This window comes from Paroedura picta, chromosome 5 (genome assembly GCF_049243985.1).
Source record: "Paroedura picta isolate Pp20150507F chromosome 5, Ppicta_v3.0, whole genome shotgun sequence".
NCBI lineage: Eukaryota > Metazoa > Chordata > Lepidosauria > Squamata > Gekkonidae > Paroedura > Paroedura picta.
Genome location: NC_135373.1, coordinates 83077676 through 83104582, shown reverse-complemented (window position 1 = coordinate 83104582; position 26907 = coordinate 83077676). Strand labels below are relative to the sequence as shown.

At 45.6% G+C, this 26907-nt stretch overlaps 1 protein-coding gene across 1 annotated transcript in view; it reads left to right on the top strand.

Annotated features, from left to right (window-relative positions):
* The window catches only part of TSPAN8 (tetraspanin 8), a 55291-nt gene that overhangs the window by 20290 nt on the left and 8094 nt on the right, over window positions 1-26907 (top strand). Inside the window, exons 2-5 of the mRNA XM_077338819.1 lie at window positions 10443-10475; window positions 10938-11099; window positions 17839-17901; window positions 19825-19953. Coding sequence (XP_077194934.1) covers window positions 11040-11099; window positions 17839-17901; window positions 19825-19953 — 252 coding nt within the window. The 5' untranslated portion in view covers window positions 10443-10475; window positions 10938-11039. The remainder of the gene's footprint in view (window positions 1-10442; window positions 10476-10937; window positions 11100-17838; window positions 17902-19824; window positions 19954-26907) is intronic.

The window sequence follows — 26907 nt, the reverse complement described above, 5'->3', positions numbered from 1 at the left end:
CCAATTGAGAGAAGGACAAAAGATTGACAAAAGTTCAATGGAGAAGTGTGTGCAGCTGCAAAGAGTGATGCTGCAAAGTCTGTTGAGGCTGGGCTCAAGTAGGCACACAGCCTGATGGATATACAGATTAGGAAAAATACTCAAAAATTTAGAGCTTTGAAGACAATGAACTCAAAATGAAAGATTGGAGCAGAGGGGTGCCCCCATAAGTGACTGTCAAAAAGATCTACTGTGGTGGGTGCCCACCATGACCTTACAGAGACTGAAAATAGAATTTAAGAGGAGCTAGATGCCATCTCCAGGGAGGGAGAGGGAGATTAGAGCAAAATTATAAGACAAGGGAAGGAGGATGCCAAACTCCTGGTGAGTTTGGGAATTTGAGAGAAAACTGATGACTGAAGCGAGATGCTTTGTAGAAATACACAAGAGGAGAGAAAGTCCTTCAAGTCCTGTAAGCAGATAGCTTTTGGAGGCTAGGTCTACTGGCCTTCTGCCCTGTTGTGTAAAAAGAAGCATTCAGAAAAAGAATCAAGTTAAAGGTTCCTGCAAACATGTTGCAAATGGTCTATGAATGAATAGATTAGCAGCTCAAATACACACACATATATATGAGGGGAAAAAAAGGAGAATTGCTAGATAGAATCTGGTCAATTGCTTCCTAGTTAATAAGCACAAAAAGAAATAGATGCTCTGATATGCAATAGGTTAAAAGTATACTACAGATTTTTCTCTATAAGGAACATAAGATAAATCAAAACACACAAAGAAAGCTTCAAAAACCAAAACTTGGATTGTGATCTATAAAGATCTTGCTATAAAGAGCACAAGAGAGGACTCCTAATTAAAAGAGGACTCAAAAACATGGCAAAAGAATTTGCAAAATATTGTGGATTGACATAAACAATCTAGAAAGTTAGAGCACATAAGCACAAATCTAAAAGCAAAGGTTTCTTATAACCTTAAAGAAAATTCAAGGGTTGAGGTATAGAAACTTGTTTTTCAGATTGAGATCTGCCTGCTGGTAGGCCAGGCTGATTAGATGTCAATTGCTTCTTTTAAAAGTTACATTGGAGTACTGCTGAGAATATGAGTGGGAAAGAATGAATGAGAGGAACATGAAGATGAAGTCAGAGTCCCATTACACAATAGTGTGTTAAAAGAATTTTGTTTTTAAGGAGGAAATACTGTTCCTCTGTACATACACAGAGTGCCTTTTCATAGGAGTCAGGCTGAGTGGAAGCCTGAGTACCCAAATGAAAGGTCTGTATGAAGCTTTCTAAACATATTCAAAACAAAAGCAAAACAAATACTAAAAGCAGCCAAAATTGTCTTAAAATAAAAACTAAAACAAAACATATTTTAGAACAGAACAATTTTACTGTACTCTCCCCCCCTTAGATTCTCTCTGAGGTAGGGGTCAGTCTTTAAAGAAACAAAACTTCTTCCTGATTTGGGAAGAAAGAATACTTTCAGTCCTTTGTTATGTGGATTAGTTGCCTGGATGGGGGAGAGCAAGGCATGAGTCATGGGGCTGAGTGCCTAGAAAGGCAGTTAGACAAAGAGAGTCTGTTTTAAGATTGCAAAATAGTGGCTGTTTCAGTGTGACTGCAACTGTAGCTGGAGGCTCTACCAATTGCAGCCAAATTTAAAATTTGAAAATTTAAAAGTAAAAATAGAAGCACACATGTTGAACCATTATTGTGAACTTGGATTTTGGAACTCTGTACAGGTTCAGAGGCAAGATTTCCTTCCTGACTCTGTGATGGGGGAACTGAGAATATTTCCTCTTCTTTAAAGACAAGAGGTGAAGCTGGGTTACTGGATCTGCTGTATTTTCTTTTCAATTTATTATCTGTGTGCCTTTGGAAATCCAGTACATTTTGCAAATGGGTTTTTACATTTAAAAGTTCACCCTGGAATTCCTTGTTTTTCTCATTAAGATCCTTAATTTCTAAATCTTGTTTCTGGGTAAGAGTTTTAAATTTCTCTATTTCCTTCTGCCAATCCTTAGGGGATTGAGAAGAAATTTCTGTGGGCCTAGTTTTCTGTAGCTCACATCTAAGTATGTCTCTGTTCCTTTTCTCTCTAATGGCCTTTACAAAACCACACATGAGTACAGATGTGGGTTGGTCATGATACTGGGACATGTCTGCTCCAGCATTTCTAAGTTCCCGCCACAGAAAAATCCGGTCACTAATTTTATTCTGCTGCTGAGGGGCAGAATTTCTAGTCTGGAAGTATTTAGGTTTGAGAGTATTTGGGGGAAAATTATTTGAAGGGAAACCATTTTGTGGCTTACTCCTTTCTCCTGGCTTTTGTTTGCTCCAGCCATTAGGTGGCTGCAGGGAGCAATTGTCTCTATTCCTATTAGAATTGGGGTGATTCTGATTAAAGCGGTTCTCCCTCTTGATCCTGTACTGAGAGTGGAGACCACTGTTTGCCTGAATGTTTAAATTTTTGGAGTCCTGGTTAGTGGGAAATTCAAGAGAACCTGATTCTCTAAGCTGGCCTGCAATGGGGAGCAGTTTCTGGATTTCCTGCCTCTCAGTTCTATCTGCAGGGGTTGTAACTAGAACTGGGTGGAAGGGAGCTGAATTTTCCCCTTGGGGTTCTATGAACATTTTGGGGGTTATTTCTTCTGGCAGAGACTCAGAAGGTAGAAGGGGAAGAGTCTCTGTATGAATTGTGGCAACTAGAGCCCTTTGGAGCTCTAACTGCTTTTCAAGTTGCTGCATTTTTCTATGGCATGCCTCATGGCTTACTTGAGCATGCTTGGCCACATTGTTCTCCACTAGGAACTGTGCAGCTCCCTTGATCTTAACTAGCTCTGCTTCTAGCTCGAGAATGTGAGCCTCTGCTACCTCAGCTCTTTGCCTTGTGGCTTGGAGCTGACTTTCTAGTTCCTGGACGGTCTGAAGCTGATGAGCCTTCTCCACCCGTGCACTCAAGCGCTCAGTTCTCATGTCCTCCATCTCGGAGAGGTGGATGATATGAGCCTCACGCTGTTCCAGGAGATCAGCTAACTGGGCCTCCCGTTGTTCGAGACGGTCAGTCAGCTGAGCTACCTGCTCCTTCACTAGGGCATCCTTCTCCTCTAGGGCATGTTGCAGCTCAGCAATCTGGGCTACACTGTCCTGAAGGGCAACAAACATACCCCAAGTGGCATAACAGTCTTTACTGCCACCCCCGAGCTTCCTGGTGTTACACCATTCTTGGAAAGCCTCGGTAAGGGTTTCCAGGGGGTTGGAGCTTTTAAAAGCTCCCGGGCGCCAGGGGTTCCGGCCGCCCTTCTTGGTCACCCAGAGTGTCAATCTGTCTGCTGGTTCCTTACGGGCAATCAGGCCAGTCAGATTGAATCTGGATGCCATTTCTTCCTATTAATTTCCAAGATCTTAAAGGGGACGGGGCTTGGTTTTCTGGCTTCTTGTCGCTGGGCAAGCAAGCACAGAGGGGATGAGTTTAGGGGCAGCCGCTGCTCGTCTCTTGAACAGCAGGGGAGAGAGGGAAAAGGATCCCGTGGAGTTTAACCTCTCATGGGTGTGGCTAGTTTGTTTTTGGCTGAGAATGGCCGGGGCGCTTCTCAGTTCAGGGCAAAAACTACCAAAAACCAAGCAGATGGCTGATTTTTCCAATCAAGGTTGCCGGAGCGCACTTGATCCTCGGGAAAACCACCGAAAACCTGAAGGTATTTTTAGGGAAGAAATCACTGGGGGATTTTCTTGCGGCTTCTATATCCTTCAAAGCAGCAAGGGGAAAAGGGGGAAGGGCTCCCGTCAAGGCACGTCCTTACGGGGTTTGGCTAGTTTTCTTATTTTATACCGAGATGGCCGGGGCTCTCTCGATTCAGGGACAAAACTACCAAGAAAACCTGAGGGTACCGGCTAATTTATTCGGTTAGGATCGCCCGGGCTTTCCTGAACACGGGGAAAATTACCAAAACCTGGATCATCTGAGCTTCGCAAAGCCCGCTTGAGTTCTCGTGCCACTCCCGACACTCGAAACTCCAACTCCTGCGGCCGCAGGGCAGTTTTGTGCTACAGAGAGCGACTCTGCTTGCACAGATTTTAGCAGTAGGGGGATTTTCCTGGTCCTTCCTACAGCTAAGAGGAATTTTGCCTAACGCCTTCCTACGCTTGGCTAATCCCTAGTTGTTGGGTGCGTGTCGTCCACCCGCCCGTCTAAAAGCCTAAGAAAACCTTGCCTCGGTGTTCCTAGCCTTAAAGAAAACTGTTGTTGGGTGCGTGTCGTCCACCCGCCCGTCTAAGCCTAAGAAAACCTTGCTTCGGTGTTCCTAGCCTTAAAGGAAACTAATCTCCAGCAGGAGAAAACAATAGCAAAAGGGTAGAAAAGAGAGAGAGAGGCCAACCCTTTTAGAAAGCACACTTCCAAGAGCACATTCACACACTTATGCCAAGAGTTCAAACGGGCTTTTCCCCTTATGTCCGGGTTACTGGAGAGTGCCGTGCGTCCACTTTACTCCCGAGTAAGCCTGGGGCAATTGCCCGCGAGATCCACCATAATCTGTTACCCAAATTGCTGAACACGTGTCCTAAAAACACGTATCTTTGAGCTTGTGGGGAATATTAGCTCAAATGCTGCGAGAGGGGGGTAACTTAGCGTTATCGGATCGTTACCTTTGTATACGAGGGTTATTCCACCTGTAGGAACTCAAGGCAAACACAGATTTAAATGGTAAAATGTTAATATAAGCTTTTATTGAAAGGAAAATAACAAAAAAAAACACACTAATAGCTAACACACATACAAGCAGTCATATAGAGAAGGGGGAGGAAGAGTGGAAGGCTTGATAGTTACCTGTCCGAGGAGTGGTGGGTCAGAGGAAGGAGCACGAACCAGCGTGGGAGGTCCCGGGTTGGAAGACACTCAGAGTGTCTGTGTGAAGCCACAGTTTTTATGGGGTTTTGGGAAGGGGGCTACGTGACAAGGCTCAGGTAAGCATGTGCTGGAAGTTTCCAGGGTCCCCGGAGATTAGGACAATACCTGGCCAAGTGGGGGGATGGCCGTAAATGGATTTGGATAAAGGTATTAATGGCTCTGAGGAAGAGAGCCATCAGGTCTAGCTGGCAGGGTGTGGGGAGGAAATATCCCCTGGCAGAGGGGCCAAGTGTGAAAAATGTTGCAAGACAAAGGATTTTCCTAGGAGCCCTTAGGCAAACAGGAGGAAGCCAGTCCACTCACTTAGAAATACAATGGGGGGGGGGGTCGAGAGTAGGGCATGGAGGCACCTGGATTTCCAAACCTGAGGCAGAGAGCAAGATTTCTAAGATGGAGTCTGGCCTGGCTTGGCTGACCCTAGCAGTGTCATGGCTTTAGCTTAAGCCTAGACTATTGTGGGGTGCCATTGGTTATAGAAGACAGAGTGCCAAGGCATAAGGCAGGGATCCTGCCATGCGTAACAGTCTTTATTTGGGAAAAATTTGTCAATCTTCTTTTGTTTACAAGCTGGCAATGTCTCCTCTTCCTTAGAATCGCCATTTCTGCTTCTTTTATTTCCGCCCCTCATTATCCTATTGATGATGACTGTATTAAGGATCCAAATCAGAATATAGTGTCCTGCTAGTTATGCCTAACTTGTTGTGCCAAACAAGGTTTGAAGATAAAACCTCTTAACTGTGGGTTCTAATTAAGAAAATCAAAGTGTTAGTATCTACAACAGGCTAGGCAGGGTGGAGGCAACAAACACAATTATGAAGAAGAGGATTTCTGATTTATCTGCTGATTTATCAAGGGCTGGCTAAGACTCCCAGAGCACCATATCAGTAACATGAAAGATAAGTAAAAATAAAACATTAACTGCCCATATAAAAGATAAAACACTTCCCTGAAAGTATTCTCACCGTCGCCGCCATCTTCTCTCTGACTGATGGTGTATATAATAGACAAAGGAAATGAGTAATCTAGGTAAAAAAGCTCAGTACTGGAAAACGTTTTCAGATTTTGAACATGCAGATTACCTCTCCGTATAGTCATGTTTTTTTTTTTAAAAATACCAAGATTGTGCTTTAATATAAGTCTAGCCATTTTGCACGCATTTATTATACATTTCATTTCCTAATTATTTTAGAGTACTTTTACCCCCAAAACTGAATAGAAATAATGAATTTAGGACCCATGGAATAAGTATGTTGAATTCATAGGTTTCTTGGAATATACACAGCCATATTCAGAAGTGTGTCCAAGTAAGTTAAGTCGTGATTTATTGTGGAAGCATGCATCTACAGTCATTTTTTGAAAAAAATAAAATTTAAGCAGGAATGGTAATCAATCCAATACAATCACATCTGGATTTCAAGGCAATGTACTTTTTAGACTTTATCAAACCAAAACAGTGGTTCTAAAAACAGCCTCAGCTTATGTTCAAATGTACCTGCAAAACTCTCTCTTCCTGTAACAGCAGTGCTCATCTGAGCAGCGCCTTCTGTGGGTGCTTCTCTGCAAAGAGGCAGACACAACAACTGCTCAGAAGAAGAAGAAGAAGAGTTGGTTCTTATATGCCGCTTTTCCCTACCCGAAGGAGGCTCAAAGCGGCTTACAGTCGCCTTCCCATTCCTCTCCCCACAACAGACACCCTGTGGGGTGGGTGAGGCTGAGAGAGCCCTGATATCACTGCTCGGTCAGAACAGTTTTATCAGTGCCGTGACGAGCCCAAGGTCACCCAGCTGGTTGCATGTGGGGGAGTGCAGAATCGAACCCGGCATGCCAGATTAGAAGTCCGCACTCCTAACCACTACACCAAACTGGCTCTCTCTCTCATATGTGTGTTCGCTCTTATTGATCCTGCTTTGTAGAATGGCCTGCTAAAGATGAGCAGGGAAGCCACTATGCTTCTTTCTTTTTGCATGATGGGAAAACAGAAGTATTTGACAGGACATTTTTTATAAAGGGGTTAGAACAGTGTGGGGCTTTTCCCGGCCCCTCCGCGAGGTTCACCCTTCTCAGCCGTGGCGTCCCCTCTTCTTCCGCCCAAGAATCACAAAGTCTGCTGGATTTTCCAAACACCGTCTTTTATTCTCTCCTCCCCGTACACTCGCAACGACCTTTTCTCTCATCCACACCAACCACCCCCCGGTGTATTCCACACCTTATATTTCCCGCCTTGGACCCCGCCCCCCTACATAACCCGTCTTGCCGCCGCCGCCCTTCCGTCCTAGTCGCTCGTCGGCGTCCGGAAGTTACTTTCGACTTTCAGGTAAGCGTTTCTTTCTAGGTTCCAGCGCCGGCGACTTCTCGGGCGGGCCCTTCCTCGGGGTGAGCGAGTAGGGAGGTGCCACTGATCACAACTCCCTTTTCCTCCGCCCCCTTCCCAGGCTGGCCGGGCACTCAACGCGAGGACCGGTTTGGCTGCTATAAGTCCCTTGCGCTTAGCGTCCTCATTCCAGGTTTGAAGTCTGGGCGCCTCTCTACAGCCTCCCTCCCCGCGTTCGTATCTGTTGGTCCCTAACTCTCCATCCTCGCCCGGACAAACAGGCTTTCTCAGCCAGGGATTTGTGAAACCCAGGAGTTTCTTGATGGCCCTGGAGTGGTTTCCTGATATTCTTCTGTATTTTAAACAATTTCTTAAACACTTATTGGGTGATATGGGTCATATCAACCCACCACCCCTCCCAAGATGGCCAATGATGTACCTAGAGGGGGTGGGAAGGAAAGAATCCTTTAGAGGTCATGTACATGACTATGCTTCCCAACCATATTCTGCATGATTGTGCCACTTCTGGGGTTTCTTAAAGCTTGCAGAATGTTTCAGGGGTTTCTCAACAGCAAAAATGTTGAGTAAGGCTGAGTTAGAAAAATGGAACAGTCAAAGGGGAATTTTTTTATAAGGGAACTAACATCAAAGCCCATTAAAAAAATGGGCTTTGAAAGGGGAGAAGGGGTAAGGAAAAGGGCAAGGGGGAAAGGCCTGACTGGGTGGTGACTGTCTCAGCGCAGCATTAGTGGGGCAAGGGGCAAGGCCCCCTGCCACCACTGGCCATGCCATCAGGAGAGTGGTCCCTTGTCCAGTGAAAGCTTGTTGATACGTCTGCAACGCGGCGAAAGGCCCTGACAAGCCAAGGGACAACGGAAATTTCCCTGGCCCCACTGCTCATGGCAGCTAGAGAGCTCTCCCTTGGCTCTCAAAGGAGGCCTTCACGGGCCAAGGGGGAAGGGAAACCCCCCTGGTGGTGCTGGCACCTGGAGATCCACTCCTTGGGCCGCAAAGGGCTGTTGCCGCATCTGTGTCATGGTGAGAGGCCCTCACGGGGCAAGGGAAAGCCCCCCCATCAGTCACGCAGTGCAGAGCACTGAGCACTGCCACTGGAGGATGGGCTGCACCTTCGTGTAGGAGAGGAACCACTGCCCCACAGCCAGAAGTTACCGGGCATGCTGCGGCTGCTGCTGCTGGTTGATGGCAGGTGGCAAGGGGAGAGTTGCGGCTGAGAACATGGCCCTCGGCAGAGCAGGCCCCTGGCCCGCCCTGGGGCCCATCTGTCGTGGAGGCCCTTGGCACCAGCAAAGGCATCACTGCCGCTGCCTCCCCGGGTGCCCTGCAGGGGCTTTCACACAGTCTCCACGAAGAGCGGCGGCAGGGGCTGGGCTCAGTGGCCTCAGGAGAATCCTTACCATCGGGAGATGTGTCGCCACTGCTGCTGGCAGCCAGCATGCTGCTCCTGCTCTGGGCCGCGGGCCTCGGGCCCCAGAGCTGGCCTGCTCAAAAATGGTATATTGGAGATTAGATGGCAGTGATTCAAATTTCCTATCTAGCAAAAAAAAATTTTTGAGTGGACATTTCACTGTCTGTTCCATTCACCCCCTATTTCAAGGAGGCACTTAATGATTCCTGTAGCCAGTCTGCCAGTGCACCCCCCCAGAAGATTTAGCAAGCAGGAAGGGCAAGGATCATCCAAGCAGGTGCTAGGTCTCAAACTTCCAAGAATCCTGGTATATCATGCTTTAGACAGTGTTTTGTTTGTACTAGGCTTGTGCAAGGGGGCCTGTTTCGGACCGTTTCGTATATGAATCGGGCCGATTCGGATCAATATAAATCTATTTGGAGCCGTCCGAATCAATTCGGAGCCAATGCAAGTCAATGGAGCCATTGACTTGCATTGGAAATCCTTCCCCCACCTTTCAGGGGGGCTGGGGGGGAAGGGGGTGTAAGTTGAACCCCTGGTCTTCTTTGGGAGCTCAGGGAATGTCTTCCCTGACTCCTCTGCAAGTTTCAAGAAGATTGGACCAAGGGGTTCAATCCTAGGGGCTCCCAAAGAGGATACCCCTATCCGCTCCTTTGGATATAATGGGGAGATGGATTCTTTGGTTTGAACATATTTCCGCATAGACTTCTATGGGGAATGGTCTTTGGGAGCCCCTAGGATGGGACCCCCTGGTGCAATCTTCCTGAAACTTCCTGAAAGTTCCCCTGCAAGTTTCAAGAAGATTGGAATTTAACCAGGAAATTGGCAATTAAGCTGCTGAAATTATTTTTTCCCACCTTTAAAGTCTATGGGAAATGGTGTCACCCTTTTGGGAGCCCCTAGGATGGGACCCCTTGGTCCAATCTTCTTGAAACTTGCAGGGGAGCTCAGGGAGGGTCCGAAACTAAAGAATCCGTCTCTCCATTATATCCAAAGAGCGGATAGGGGTATCCTCTTTGTAGGAGCCCCTAGGATTGAACCCCTTGGTGCAATCTTGAAACTAGCAGGGGAGTTAGGGAAGATCCTCCCTGGGCTCACCAAGAAGTTTCAAGGGTGCAACTTACACTCCTTCTCCCCTAGCCCACGGGAAAGTAAAAAAATAAACAAACAAAAAAGCAAGCAGCCAGGAGGCTGGCCAATGGCTTGCCGATTCAGCAGAATCGATTCAATTTGGCCATGATTTGGCCGAATCTCTTCGATTCAGCCATTTAAAAGGCAGCTATGGTCCGATTGGGAGCGTTTTTGATTCAGAAACGTCCGAATCAATTCGGACATTCAATTCAGCCGATTTGGCTGTTTCCGAATCAGAACCGCGCAACCCTAGTTTTATCTATATAGTCAAAGCTTGGTGAAGTGTTAAGAGGAGCAGCCTCTAATCTTGAGAACCAGAATTGATTCTCCACTCCTCCACATGCATTGGGTGACCTTGGATTAGTCACAGTTATCTCAGAGTTTTCTCAGGCTCACAGACTTTACAAGGTGCCTTTTGTGTGACTGTAAGCTGCTTTAAGACTCCTTTGAGTTGTAAAAAGTGGGATATGAAAATACACTCAGCCCTTCTATTTTTTAACTCTGTAATCCTGACCCTATTGCATTTCTGTTGAAGGTCTTATGCAGTCTGATTGAATTTCTTCAATATTTTGAAATACAACTTAAGTATCAGTGATTATAGATATAAATGCATAGAGGTGTGTGTGTTTATAAATTAAGCAACTAACAACACACATTTTACTCCTTTTATGTATACAGAGAGTCCCCCGGAAAAGGAATGATCAAAGTGAGGTAAGCTCTCTTGTATTCTTCCCTGGGATGCTGAATACCAAGGTGGCTGAGAACAGTCAGAAAACCTTAAAACAGTAACAATGACAGTAGCCACTTGCATCCTTCTGGCAGAAATAGATACCATATATCCCTTGGCTGAGGTATTAGGAAACAGGGGAACAGCACCAATATTAATGCGAGGAATAGCTGTGCATTCTCTTATTTTAGTCCTTCCATTGAAATTATGCATTCTTGTTTCCTCACCTTCACTTCATCTCATTCTATGCATATGCTTACTTTTAGGGTGTGGACACATAATATCGTGGCTGGGAAACATATTGCTTCAGTGCATTGCAAAGAGCATGTCAGAGATAACGTTAGCCAGTACTTTTTGAAACCAGCCTGGTTAATATTTATCTACAGGATATGCATGGTCTAATATTCGTTTATTCTCTCTCACTACTTCCTTTTCTGTTGTTGCAGTGAAGGAAGTGGCCTAAAAAGGTTTAAGAGCTGGCAGCAGGAATTCTTTGAGAACTTTTACTTTCTTTTGACCATCCTTGTGTTGTTCGATTTAAAAAGAAAATGGCGGGTGTGAGCAGTTGTATGAAGTACTCCATGTTCATCTTCAACTTTCTTTTTTGGGTAAGTCTCACAGTAAATCTAGTTTGGGAGGGGAAGGAAAGAAGTCAAAAGCTGCATCTATAACTTATGTTAAAGGGTAAGAAGATTGGGCTGGAAGGCCATGACTTCAAGAGTGCTTTTAAAGCACTTGGGATTTAACACCACTGTGACTAAATGGATTTAAATCCCAGTAGTTTTCAGACATGCTATGCTTAGAAATAATCGGTGTGCTTGATCTCTGATTCAGCTGATAGGCTTCTGTAATATATGCACTGCTTTCTCTGGATCAAGGAAATTATGTGTCTTGTATGGGCGAAAGTGTTAGGAATACATCCAGCAGTGTTTGCCATTCTCAGCAAATAATTTGGCACTATAATTGCTAAGAAGAATGTGGAGTAGTCTAAAATTTATGCCCTGTCTCCTAGCCCGCTGTGGGTTTTGAGCTGATTTATTAAATTTATAGAACCGCCCCTCTCGACACAGCCATCTCGGGAAAGTGTACAATTTAAAACCAGTAATACAATAAACAATACAATTAAATTACTTAAAACTATTGCAGAACAGCAGTCAGCAGATTTCCATTCCCACATTTGAGCTATCTGGGGTGTTACAAGGGAAAGGGGGGGGGGGCTCCTATAGCCTGGCCTCAACCAAATGCCCTGCAGAAGAGTTCTGTTTTGCAGGCCTCCAAGGACTCAATGAGCCACATCAGTGTGTCTGATGGATTTCTAGGGACTGTGGGTACTTTCATGTTGTTTCCCTCCCTGCCCATTTCCAACAAGCCTTGCCATTAGCTTGTAATCCTTTTAGGCTTGTCCCTTAATACTATACTTGCCTCTCCGTAGTCTTTTTCTCATGCCACATTTCATATGTTATCATGTAATGCTCCCAATAAGCAGAGTGAAGCACAGTCACTATTTTATCCTAAGTTCCATACATTTTTTCTGCTTCAGTCCATGCTACAGAACATCCTGGATATTGCCTAACATGTAACAACGTTGAAAGCATGTGTGATGCCATAATCAAATTAAATGTGTGTGTTTTAGAGCATTGTGGATATTATGTGCTCCTGGCATGTATACTTATGATGTTTGAAAAGAGCTCAAATAGCCCACTTGTGATATTCGACTGCTGTGTTAATGTATCATTCAACTGCCTTTATGTTTTTGTTTACTTTGAAAACAAATTGGTCACAGAAAGCCTGCAGGCTAAAGGCCTCCCTAAAATGTGTCATGCTCCACCTCTGAATCCCCTGCTTTCATCCTTTAAAACAAAGTCTCTAGCTCTTTTTGTTGCAGGGATACAAGAAAAAATGTGAGGAGGAGGAGGAGGTGCAAGCCAACTGCTGCTGAGTCAGTTTACCCCTTCTGGACACAATTCATCCCCATTTGCTCTGCTTCATCACCTTTTGTCTGCTTTCTTATTTGTAACTGTTCTTTTAAATGTTCACAGTAACAAATGAGAACATTGGACAGAAACACAGTATAGGATTTAGTTATACACATTTTTGGGGTTGCCATCTCTCTTTCACCATGACACTTTCCTCTGGAGTAGGTGTGGCCATGGGATGGAAGGAAGAGCAGCAGCAGAAGAATAAATGCCCATTTACACTTTGCCTGGAATCTGGTTTTAATATAGGTTTGCCAGTCCTTGGTGGAGATGGGAGTCCCCCACTGCTAAGCTCTTCTCTTGCTGCCAATCAGCTGGCTGGTAGGGGGGGAACTTAGCATGAGAAACAGGAAGGCTCTAGATCACAGAATCTTTAATCTGCTCCTGCGGAGCAGATTAAATAAAGGAGTAAGGGCTTTTGGAGAGGAGTTAGGGTGGGCCTTGTCCAGGATAAAAACTTGGAGGACCCAATCAGGAGGCGGAAGCGCCTCCTGATTGGGCCCTCCGAGTGTCCATCCAGGGTCAAGCCTGGCCGGCCGGGGACTCACCTCTCAGATTGTGCAGACAGCCCGTGGCGACGTCCTCCAGTGCAGCCACTCCATCTTCAGGAAGGAGCAGAGACGCCGCGTTGAAGACGCGGCGTCCCTGCTCCTTTCCCACCCCGGGGAACGTCGCCATTGCCGTGGAGGCAACATCCCTGGTCGCCTTCTACCACCGGCCTGACGACACGGGAGGTGCTTTGCGCCTCCCGATCCCTCCCCCTCCCAATTCGGCTGCAGTCTGCCAGCTGCCATAAAATGGCTCCCCACGCCCACCAAACTGATGCATTGCTGCTGGGCCGAGCGCCCGGGAACGGCCCGCCCCGCTATCCCCCGCCGACTCACCACTCCATGGCGCCGCCGACCACCCCGCCTGCAGCTGCCGCGCCTACCATGACACACAATGCTCCTGCCAGCCACTCCCGCCACGCGCCAGGCCCCCACGACCAGCCACCCTGCCCGGCCGGAGCTCGGACTTCCCGGAGCCGCATTCGGCCTGCTGCCACCAGAGCTGCCTGCACCATTGATCCAGGTATGCCGCCCTGTGAAACGGCCACGCCTCCTCGCCCCGCCAAACCAACTACAAGCAGCCGCGCCTCCCCACCCCACCAAAACCCTACTCTTCCCTGCACCCACAACTCCCTGACTAAGCCCCACACACCGAGCATGCCCCGCGACCCGGGACTTACCCCGCTACCTGCCTTCTCTCCTGGACTCCGCGTCGCCCTACTTCTTCCCCTATGGCGGCCTGTTCGGCCTTCACCCAGTAGCCCTGGCCTCCTCTTCATTCCTGCCCACTTGCCCTCACCCCTAGCACCCATTTTATTCAGCCATAAAATGGGCTTTCTTTCTAGTCATAGAATAATAGAGTTGGAAGGTACCTCCTGGGTCATCTAGTCCAACTCCCTGCACTATGCAGGACACTCAAGGCCATTCCGCACAGTAAAAAAAAGGTACCTCCTGGGTCATCTAGTCCAACTCCCTGCACTATGCAGGACACTCAAGGCCATTCCGCACAGAAAAAAAAACTAGCATTACGCCAGTGCAATGGCATAGCACTAAAAAAACCCACGCCTTGGGAATTCGTAATCTACTGGCTCCCCTGCCAAGACAAGTCTCCCCCATCCTATACTGGTGTATTTGGTTTTTCCTAAGTGCAGAACTTTACATTGTCCCTGTTGAATTTCATTTTATTCAGTTTGGCCCATTCAGATGACATTGTCAGTGACATCACGTCCAGCATGCACAGAAAGTGGCATCTTCATGATGACAACATCTGAGTGATGCTCTGGTATTTGGTCAAAAACTATATGGTAAAATCTATTTTTACCATAGAGTTTTTTTGGCCAAATACCAGCACATCACCATGATGTCAAAGTGTAAAGCATTCCAAAAGTAATGTAGCCACATTGCCGGCAATATTTCTTGAGTCTCCCTCCCTCTCCTGGTAAGTCCTGTCCATTTCCTGCCAGTTGTCAGGATGGTTCTGGCAACCCTATTTTAATGATTGATTGCAAGGTACCATTTTGTAAATTGCCTGCATGAAGTAATGCATGCCTTTGAGCGGGTGCAGAATAACTTTTACTTATCAACAAATAACCATTACTGAGCACCTGCCTTCCTGCTTCCCGCCAATGTACATATCCATCAACTGCTAGTTGATAATGTGAAGAAAAATCTGATTATATTTACATTATATTATTATTATTATTAATATGGAGGCATTGAAATAGCAGTTATAGGTTTTTATAGGATGGGAAATATGGCAGGTGAAACCCAGCGGAAACTGGCTATACGCTTCTTTTCCAGTTGGAGAGTTGGGGGAGGCATTCAGATCAATAAATGACAGCGCCCTTGTGGCTTGACAGTGAAGGTGGAACTGTTTCAAAAGAGGATGAAAATTCAAGTTATAGGTTTCAAGGTAACAAAACACTTCTCATAAACCCAACAACTGTGAAACTAGAGGTAAAACTGAATTTAATCATAATGGTCTGTAGATAGCAACATTTGTAAGGATATTCAGTGTTCTTCAGAAGGGCCTGCAAAACAGAGTTCTTCCACCAGGCATTTGATTGGGGACAATGAATGACTGACTAACAACATTGGAATGGGCCCCCTCCTACAGGAACTCTCCCCCCTGGAATGGGAGAAGTGAAACTGAAGGAAAGATCTATAACTGTTTTAATTGTGTTTTTAATGGCTTTAAATTAGTATTAATGTAAAATATTGCAAACCAACCTGAGCCAACTTTGCTGGGAGGGGCGGTCATTTAAACTGAAACCAAAATAAATAAAATAAAAATAAATCCTAACAAACACTGCCCAGTAACACAAGGAAACGAGAAAGTGCAGGGCTGCATATGCTTTTCTGTGGCCCTTGCTGCTACTGCTGCTCTGGATGCTTCCCTTCTATGCTTGGGCCTGCAAAGAAATTAGCAATTGGCTCAGTTCAGCTCCAGGCTTTCCTTCTCTTGCCCACTACGGACCAGACTGATTCAGGGGAAAGAGTTTTAAACAATATCTAACAGCTTGACAAACCCTTTATAATCTGTACATCTAATTCCCAAGTGTGCCACCTATTTGCAGATATCTAAATCTGCAGATAGTACACCCATTTGCCACAAGAAGACTTTTATGCAAATTTAGGCAGCTCCCTAGATTTGTAGAAAAATCTGAAAAGTAAAGAAGAACCAAAAACATTTGGGGAGGATTAAATCCCTCCAATAAAGTCCTGACAGTGGAGGTGGCTGCAGCAGTGGTAGAGGAGCCTGGGAGTCACCCCTTGGCCTGGCCTACCTGGAGCCATTCAGGCAAGCTGCTGAAACTGGGCAGTGTGTGACAAAAATAAGGTGACCAGATTGTCCCACTTTTGGAGGGACATCTGGGGGTACCTGGCAAATTGTACATATGTTGAAATTAAAAAATATATATATTGCAATATTATTTTTGCATTCTATGGATTCTATGAAAATTTTTGTTGCTCCATATAGACCAAATTTTTAAACAAGAACCCTCACCCCAAAGTCAATGTTGTCTCACTTTACCAATGTTAAAATTTGGTCACCTTAGGCAAAAAGCAAAGCAGAAAGCCGTAGGGGGCGGGGTTGCAGTGAGCCCACCAGGAGCAGTTCCAGGTGAGCCACAAAGACCCAGGTGGGCCTGCCCAGAGCAATTCTTGGGAGCTGCTAAGGGCAGCAGGGGTAAGCCTCAGTGGGCCCACATGGAGCAGCCATAAGTGAGCCACTGAGAGCTGTGAGGGGTGAGGAAGGAAAGCTTGACAGCTCACCTGGAGCTGCTGCAGGGGTGCTGGCAAGGAAGGGGGGAGGGAAGTTTCTGTGTGGGTGGGAGGCCAATAGAAAGAGACAGTGGGAAGGTAGAGAGATAAAGAGAATTCAGGGGCAGAGAGAGAGAGAGAGAGAGAGAGAGAGAGAGAGAGATGAGCTGAGCTGAGATGAGATGGGAGCCTAAAGAGAGAGAGAGAGAGAGAGAGAGAGAGAGGGAGAGGGAGAGAGATGGGCTAGGGGGCAAGGAAGAGAGTGTGATGGAGTAGGAGGCAGAGAAACTGACTGTCATGTGGAAAAGAGTAAAAGGAAGGATAGCAGGAAGGGGAAGAGTGAGAGACACAGAAGTAGGAGGAGAGGGGAGGAAACAAGGTTGGGGGGAGTGTTCGTTCTCTGCAAGTTTTTTGCAGGTCCCCCCTTGTATAATATGAAAGGGAAATTCTAATATGCAATTTTCCCCTGGTTGGGTCCATCACATATTGGCAGGGAAACCAGCCGTTCCCTCTGTCCAGCTCTGGGCCTTCCCTCTCATGCTGCAGACCAGGCTGACTGAAAGGGTGGGGCTCCAATGGGTAACACAGGAGCAACTTGACTAACTGCCAGTGCCTTTTGCTTCCCTGGCCCTAAACTCTAAATCTATAAATTGAAACTGAAACTGATAAGGTTTGCATATGCCCTGCACAGTGACTAGAGGTGGGGATCAGGAGGGAAGGACACTGGAATGGTTTTCTGTCAAAACAAATTCACTTTTGAACTATTCACCAAGTAGGGGAGGGCAACCAAATTCATTTACTTTATCCTAGAATTCCAATTACGTAAGGCCAGATTTTAGGGTAACTTTTTTTTGTAAAGCAAACAGCACAACTTAGCTATCATTTTATCCAGTGTTCATGTTTCTTATTTCTGATGGACAACATTGTGGGGGTGGCGTGTCTCTTCTTTGATATGGGGAAAAAAACCTAAGAACAAAACTGGTAGTAGACTTTGACTATGTATCAACCTGGATTCTTATAGATCAGCCAGGAGCAAAAAAGTTTGCTAGCAACCCTTAAAAGCTGAATTAAGTACTCGTCTCCAGGGTCTTGGTAGAGTGCTTAACTTGCCTATTATTACTGAACATATACAATTGTATGAAGCATACTGTGCAATTCCTCTGGCTTAATGGTCCTTTGCTGAAACTAGTTCTGGTGGGTTGTGATATCAGGAGGAGGAAGAAAATTAAGTTTAAGATGGAAATGTCAGAGTTCAAGTGTGAAAATTGATTTCAAGAGGATTGTAGGAGTATATATTGTGGCTCCTTTCTTAGAATATAGATATTTCTGTGTCATAATACAAGGGAAAGAAGAAGCAATCCCTTTAGGATTGAAGGACACCTGCCACAGTTTATAGACTGGTACAGGGCCCAGATGAGAGACATAAGCTTGGGAATAATCTGTGCTGTGATTTGTGAAGGTAACTATATACAGGTTTATAAACCCATGCAAATAATCTTAATACAAATAATGGGAAATCTGCTATAAGTGATTGCTGATTACTTTGTTTCCCTGACAAGGTGTGTGGCTGTATTATTCTGGGAGTCTCTATATGGATGCGTGTAAGCAAATCTGCTCAGGAAGTAAGTATATTCCCTACCCCCTATTATTAACCTTCTTCCTTCATTGTCATTTTTTTCAAAATATGTTTGGCTCTGTTGCTCAGCTTCCCCAAATTCATTGTACTTTCTAGGAAACTGATTTTATTTCATCATGCCATAAATTAAAAAAATTAAGAGCTCATAATATGATTTTACTCTGCCAATAATACTACTGTTTAAATTTGGGAGAAGACACCCTTGCCCTGAATTAAAATAGGACTCCTTTTTCAGCGAAAACCAGGTAGTATGTTGAGTTTATATGTCCACGGTGCACCTGCACTGTCAGCATTTGTCCACTGAGTCTGGGAGCTGCTCTAGGCTCCTTTGACTCAGATGCTGCTTGTAACTGACAGCCACACATTACATTTGTTTTCTTGTCACTAATGTTTGTTTTAATATAGAAATAATGTGTTTTTCAATCAGGATCAAAGCTGGTGGGTGATAGCAACTGTTAATAGTATCCTGAAGTGTTATGAAACTATGAGCTTTTGATGCTTTAATGATAAACATTATTTGATAGCTTGAGAAACTTGGGTGCCCCCCAAGCAGTTTCATTTTCTAAAGATGATACAAATAAAGGATTGATTGTTTGTATATTTATTGGGAGCATATAAGCCGAGGCACCTAATTTTACCACAAAATCTGGGCAAACTTATTGGCTCGCATATAAGCCGAGGGTGGAAAATGCAGCAGCTACTGGTGAATATAAAGGGTGGCCTAAGCACTTAATCCATGCTCGCTCCATCATCACAGGCTCTCCCATCCAGCCTCCCTCCCAACAAATCCAGAAATGTCAAGAGGATGAATAGCTGCTGGGTTTTGTACCCCGCTTTTCACCCACAGAAATCAAAATAGTAGTTTAGAAGAAGTGATTAAGAAGAGAAAGAAGTGAAGGCAAAAGGGAAAAAATGACCAGAGTCCCTCAGTCAAACCGCTGATGTCCTACAAGCTGCCAGAGCAACGATTGGCTGGCTGGAGCAGGCTTTTATTTCAATTACCATATATACATGCATATAAGCCGAGGGCTTTTTCAGTGTGAATAAAGGTGTTGAAAAACCAGGCTTATACGTGAGTATATAGGGTACCTTAGGAGTTCAGTGTGGCTTACACAAATCTGTGTGTATGGGACTTTAAACACTGAAAAAAATCCTGCTATGTGCTTAAATAGGTGGACAGAGATCAAAGAATTCCACTTTTGTGTCTAGAGCCAGCCCATAACCTGATCTCCTTCCAAAGACCAGCTGTACCATTAGGGTGGCAAGAGCTGCTGCTGCTCCACCAGCACAGGCACAGGTACCAGCCAATCACCTGTTTTAGATATAATCTTTTGCCCTGTTTGGGCTCTGAACACTCATGGAACTCCACTTTCTATGAGATTGCTCAAATTTTTGGTGGAGTGCCACTGCTCCAAGTGGGCCCTGTGGATAACGCTGAATGATTGATAGTAAACACTGCATTGTACAATGTCTTGTCCTAAGTTGTTGCATAAAGTAGGGTTGCTAACTCCCACTTGGAAATTTCTTGGAGAAATTCCTGGAGATTTAGAGGTGGTACCTGGGGAAGGAGGCGTTTGAGGAGTGGGAGAGGACTTGCCAGGATATGATGTGATAGAGTTCAGCTTCCAAAGCAGCCATTTTCTTTAGGGAAACTGATCTCTGGAGACCAGTTGTGATTCTGGGAGAACTCCAGTCCCTATCTGGAAGCTGGCAAGGCATAACTCATGATGTTGTGTGTGCGTAAGGGTTAGATTTTATCTGCAGAAAGCCATTGCTTTCATTCTACCCCACCTTGAGCCAAGAGAGAAGGAAAGGTTTAAATAAAATTAAAATGAGGACAAAATTAATCCTGTCTGTGTGCTCCAGCTGTTTGAGGTGCATATGAGACACGACTTCTCTGTCTTCCCAGGAATTGCAAATAGATGACAGCATGTTTTCTGGCGTTTATCTCCTCATTGCTGTGGGCTCCATCATCATGGTGCTTGGTTTTCTGGGTTGCTGCGGTGCCATGAAGGAAAGCCAGTGCATGCTTCTACTGGTACAGTTTCCATGTTGAAAATATTTACACTGTTTATTATTTATGTATTATTTATTAATTGCACTTTTATACCACCACTTCCAGCCAGCAGATCACAGTGGCTAATAACAATCAAATAATAAAAGTTTAAAAGCCCTACAAACCCATACCTAACAGTCATAGCCGAATTCTCATCTTCCCACCCTCCAATAATCTCTAGAAGTGATGACTATTGGGGGGGGGCACAGAGAAGGGGCAAGATCTTCTGTCAATCTGGCTTCAAGCAAAAGCCTGGCAGAAGAGCTCCATCTTGCAGGCCCTGTGGAACTATAACAGCTCTGGCAAGGCCCTTAGCTCCTCTGGAATCTCATTCTACCAGACAGGGCCGAAAAGGTTATTTGGACCCACAGAGTGCAGACACTGTGGGGGACATAGGGTGAAAGACAGTCCCTCAGGTACACTGAACTCAGATTGTGAATGGCCTTTAAGGTTAACACTAGAACCTTGCATCTGATCTGGTATTATTATTACAAACTATTTGTAAAGTGTTCAAATATGTTTATACTAGAATACCTTAAATGCCGATATAATGGGTTCTGCTCCATGTATCTGTTCCGTCCTGAGTGCTCTGTTGAAAAGCTGCCCTTTGTGCCACTGCTTGCAAAAGAGTTTGGTTCCCACCTTGAATTATTATTAGCTTCCCTGGGTTGTTCAGAAGAACTTCCTTATGTGGTGTTGTGAAAATTTGCTAATCATGTATTTGGTCCAAAACTGAGCACAGTTCATTCTTTTAGAGGAAATAAATGTCTACTTTCAAGTTCATCCAATCTCCTGGTTAGCTCACAGCCAGTAACTCTCCTATCATACCCTATATCTGACATTAAAGCCTGAGTCAATCTTGTGAAGCAAGCTCAAGGGCCAAATTTGATTAACAGCAAGCATGGGAGACAAATGGTTTCATTCTAAGGTTCCTGACGATGAATTTCAGAAAGGCGATTGCCCTGAGTCATCTTATAAACCATTTACGTACTTTTATAGCTGTTCTTTTATAAGTTGCCAAAATGTAAGAATGTAAACAGTTTGTCAATTAATGTTAATATGTGCCAAGGGTACTCTTAACCTTATCCTGTTAAGCACCAAATCGGGATGAGTGTCCCTCCCCTATTTTTTTGCAGACCAAGCACAAACAAAAAGAGGCAAGTATCTGCAGAACCCAGATACAGTCCATGGTTGCAATTGGCCCAAATTAGGGGAAAGTTTGGATTTTTTGCCTGGATTTTTTTCATGACAACTTGGATAGGAGAAAGTGCAAAGCCTATGGAATGATTTACTCACCATCTAGCAATGACAACGCCTTGCTTCAATGTGCAGGGCGCTTGCAGGAGAGAGAGGCGATGACTGAAATTAATAGCCATGGTGACTTTATTGGAGCATCATCTAGAGAGAAAAAAGAATGGGAGGAGAGGTGAGATCAGCATTGCATCCTCTCAGTCCATTTCTGACTACCACATGTTCAAGGATCTTCCTGGCACAAAGCTCTAAACACATATACATGAAGACATGCAGGCTCTTTGAGGTCCAACCTGTATCTCCTATTTATCCAGACGACATGTATGGAATCCTGCATGTGTTTACATATAGTATAGGCTCTGTGAAAAATGGAACATCTGAAAAGCAAAGATGGTGCCAGCAACCATGACCCCCCTACACACACACACACACACACACACACACACACACACACACACACACACACGGCATACACATTCTTTTCTCCACTGATGAATGCATGAACAGAGCGGTGCACATGTGTAAGTGATTCTTGACACCCTTTGAGTACAACCAGGACTGCTTCCACACCAAAGATTTTCCACATTTCAGCCACATAACTGATGTATTTCTTTTCATGTTTCTACATGATGTCATCCTGTATTTGTGCACAGACTATTAACAGGCCGTTCTTTCCACAGACACAAATCTGCTTTATTTTAAATTGTTAAAAATTGTTATTTCCTGAGCAGACCACTAACTGCAGGAACAGTGATGTGTGTGCATGTGTAGGGAGAAAAGCACAATTGCAGGAGTCAAGTTAAGATCTTTCTTTGTTGAGTGCAGAAGGCAGTCCCTGGCAGTAATTAGCACAACAGAAGATTGTTGATTACCTTTTAGACAGTGGCCAGGGGATCCCCAGAGACTCCATAAAGAGATTTTTAAAAAGTTGTTTAAAGTATTTCATTATTTCAATCCAGCCTTACTCATTCTTTTTTAAATCATAGAATCATAGAATAATAGAGTTGGAAGGGTCCTCATGGGTCATCTAGTCCAGCCCCCTTCACTATGCAGGACACTCACAACCCTATGGCTCATCGACTGTAACCTGCCACCCCTTTATGCCTTCACAGAATCAGCCTCTCCGTCAGATGGCTACCCAGCCTCTGTTTAAAAATTTCCAATGAACCTACCATCTCCCGAGGAAGCCTGTTCCACTGAGAAACCGGTCTAACTGTCAGGAACTTCTTCCTGATTAGACAGAATTTCTTTTGCATTAATTTCATACCATTGGTTCTGGTCTGTCCCTCTTGGGCAAGAGAGAACAACTCTGCTCCATCCTCTAAATCAGTGGTTCCCAACCTTTTTATCACCGGGGACCACTCAATGCTTGACAATTTTACTGAGGCCTGGTGGGGGGGGGGGGTAGTTTACTCTACTCTCAACCACTGCCCTAACGCTCTCTGATCGCTATGGTTATGTTTAAACATCCCTTCAAAATAAGATACAGACATGCCACAACAATGAACATAAGGAACATTTTATTTTCATGGAAATTTTAACTCATGACAATGACAAATCAATGGGAACCCTGAGCTTGTTTCTCTGCAACGAGATAGTCCCATCTGGGAGTGATGGGAGACAATGACACCCGAAGTGTGTTGTAAAGGGCCGGGGGGATGAAGTAAAGGGCCGGGGGGGGGGAGAGAAGGCATCCTTCGTGGCCCACCTCCAATTAGTCGATGGACCACATGTGGTCGGCGGCCCACAGGTTGGGGATCGCTACTCTATATGGCAGCCTTTTAAATATTTGAAGATGGTTATCAAATCCTCTTTTAGTTGTCACCTCTCCAGGCTAAACAGATCAAGCTCCCTCAACTTTTCTTCATACGTCTTGGTCTCCAAACCCCTCACCATCTTTGTTGCCCTCCTCTGGACATGCTCCAGTTTCTCTACATCCCTCTTCAACTGGGGTGCCCCAAACTGAACACAGTACTCCAAGTGAGGCTGAACCAGAGCAGAGTACAGTGGTACCATCACCTCCCGTGATCTGTACATGATACTCCACTTGATTCAGCCCAAAATCCCATTTGCCTTTGAGTCACACTGTTGACTCATGTCATACTGAGTCACACTGAGTGACTGAGTCACAGTGTTGACTCATGTTCAATGTATGGTCTACTAAGACTCCTAGATCCTTTTTGCACATGCTACTGCCAAGACAAGTCTCCCCCATCCTATATTGGTGTATTTGGTTTTTCCTACGTAAATGCAGAACTTTACATTTGTCCCTATTGAACTTCATTTTATTCAGTTTAGCCCACTTCTCAAGTTTATCAAGATCATCCTGTATTCTGATTCTGTCTTCGGTTGTGTTTGCTACCCCTCCCAGTTTAGTATCATCTGCAAATTTAATAAGTATCCCCTCTAAACCCTCAATATGTTGAACTACACAGGCCCCAGGACAGATCCCTGGGGAACTCCACTTGTCACTCTTCTCCCAGAGGATGCTGAACCATTAACAAGTACCCTTTGCGTACGATCTGTCAACCAGTTATCGATCCACCTGACAGAATTAGGATCCATACTGCATTTTACCAACTTGTCAAGAAAAATATCATGTGGAAACTCATCAAATGCTTTACTGAAATCCAGATAAACTATGTCCACGGCATTCCCCTGATCTAGCAAGGTAGTCATTTTCTCAAAAAAAGAGATAAAGTTGGTCTGACATGATTTGTTCTTGAGAAACCCGTGCTGAGTCTTAGAAATCACAGCTCCAGCTGCTCAAGGACTGACTAATGATTTGTTACTAAAATTTGCTATTATAATAATAATAACAGAAGAAAATCACCCATAGCTCAATCTGCCTTTTATGGCGAGGTAGGGGATTGTGAGAAATATCAGCAAATAAGTGTAGGGTGTTTTTTGTGAAAATGTATTATGGTATTTCTATGCAGAAGAGCATTGCCTGTACTCCTCCAAATTAAAAACAAATTTGGTGGGCAGAGAATACTGAGGGTCACATGGGAACAGACCGGTGCAGGGAGGCCTCAATGCACATTGAAGGGAAATCACCTCTAAAAATGAACAGACCATGGATTGCCCTGGGCTGTGTGAAATGTATTTATTTATTTTCTTAGATTTTTATACCGTCCTTTCCACACAACCCCGGGCAGTTTACATGGAACATTATGGGAAACACCGAACATCATATCCTTACCACAGTTCCTCTATATATTTGCCAAACAGCCACCTGGACAGTCCTGTCTGGGTCAGCAGCCTGCTGTCCGGGTGCTGTCTGGGCCACGCTACAGTGAGCCAATCCGGACGCGCTCAGCATAGCTGGGTACATCTGTATTGGGCCAGCCCCTGCAGCCCCCACATCCACGAATAGTGGACCAATCCCTGGAGCCAAGCCCCAGCCAATCAGCCAGCCTCGTGGCCAGAAGGTCCCTGCCCACTGAGGAGGGCGCTTCTCCACCTACCACCATTCCCCCCGCGTTGGCTCAGCAGGTTGCTGTCCTGTGGGACCGGCCTTTAAGCCGCCCCACCCAGGGAGCGAGACCTCCGCCATGGCCCTCTTGGACGTCCCCAACCTGCCTGCTACCACTGACCGAGGGGCAACTGCCACCTCTGGAGGTGCCTGCCCGGTGGGGCCCCACCACGTTGAAACAATGCTGGCAACAAGGGGCAGTCCCTCTTTTGCCCTTCCCGCTACAGCCGCTCGAGCCGAGCCTGCCACCTCCGCGTTGCCAGCTGCCTTTGTGTTGCGCACGTGGAGTACCGCGTCTGCAGCGCCAGGTAAGTCTCTGCCTAGCGCATGGCACGCCACTGTACGGCCGCAAGGATTGTTCACAATGCAGGCCCTGAGGAATGGACTGCCTTCCCGCCGCCCCTCCGCCTGAAGACTTTGACACACCAGCAGTGCCTCGGGAGTGCTGCTGTTGCTCCACCGCCATTACTATGCCACATGGGGGAAAGAGGGCTGGAAACAACCATACTTCCCAGGGGCCACATTGACAGGCAGGAAGGCATTACTGGCCCCAATGAAGATGCTGGAAACCTTCTTCAAGTTGGCATAACTGGCCACAGTTTTATTATAAAAACCTGGAGTGTTGGTTGGACATAGGGGAGAGCCTGTTCTGTGGTCAGCTGACCACACCCATGCCTGCATTTCCTAGTGACCGTACCAGGAATCCCTCCCCTTCTCCCAGCTGGGAGTTGAGGTTCCTTGGCCACTAGGATCCTTACCTGGGAAGTACCCCACCCAAGGTATTGCAAGAAGCGGACACCTCCATTGGTCCAATCTCAGGCTGCATGAACCCCGAGTCTCTTCCACAGAGGGTCAGGTCCTTCACACCCAGCCACCTCTTTGGAGGTCCCAACCTGGGAGTTGGGCCACAAAACTCAGGCTCCCCTATGCCCTCCCGCAAGCTGTGACATAAATCACATTGAATAATATAACCCAAATACATAACAGTAGAAAACTTTGAACATGTAGGAGGGAGGGAAAGCCTTCCATCATTTGCAGCTCCAAGCGGTAAATGAGGCCAGGCTAGTGCATGTAGTGCTATTTATTTCCCACCTCATTGCCTCGCCCCGCACACCCTGCATTAGGGTGTCTGCAACATGCCAGCCAGCATGTCACTTCTTTGTGCCTCTTCTTTTGGTGCCTGCTACTCCACCCATCAATGGGCGGCATTGGGTAGGTCAAGGCCTTGTTTTGTCTGAAACTAAATTGACTTGTACACACATACTTGTTTCTCCCAGTAGAATTAATTTTCCATTCATACATTATTATTTTAATGAACCTAGTCTTACTTGTGCTTTGGTGTACTGAGGATGGATAAAAGCAAATATTTATTTATAATTTATTTATTTTATAATTAGATTTATTGACTACCACTTCTGGACCCTGCCAGCTTGTGGTGGTTTACAAAGTTTAAAACCATATAAAATACAATTTCAAAAATACAATCCTATAACCAGCAACCCTCTAAAAACCTTCCCTCTCTTCCAACCCAAGCCCAACCACAGCACATACAGCCCCACATTTACTCGAGTGAACTGCAGAATTCACTGCCAGTGGATGCAGAGGTGATCTTGGCTAATGGAAAACAAAGGTAGCTGCCCCAGGTCCCATACTGGCAGGTTCCAACCACCTACCGCAGTAATGGGGAGGGGGAGATCAGGCTTCTGCCTCTTGTACCCATCCTGTCTGTGGCTCAGGAGCTCCCTGCAGTAACAGCCATTTGAGCCTGCTTTGTTTGGGCTTGTGCAGCTAGCTTGTGGCCATGGTTTCAACCCACCTCACCCAGATTATCAGAACCATAGAATCATAGAGCTGAAAGGAAACTCCAAGGTCGTATCTCGTCCAACTCCCTGCACAATTTAGGAATTCACAACTACCTGCCCGCCCACAGTGACCCCAGTTTTATGCCCAATTGATCCCCCCCCCCCACGACCAAATCTCCAGAATCCAGCCTGGCCTGTAGGAAATTCACCTACCATCCCACAGTGGCGATCAGCAATTCCCTGGGTATGCAAGGAAGGGCCACAAGAGAAATGCTGGCACATCCTTTCCTGCCCACCCACTCACAATCTGCCTGAGTTTATAAAATCTGCCTAAGTTCACAAGGACTGCTCTTTGTTTGACCATGGCAGGAGGATGGTGAGAGACAGTAGGGAGGCTCGCATTCTGCT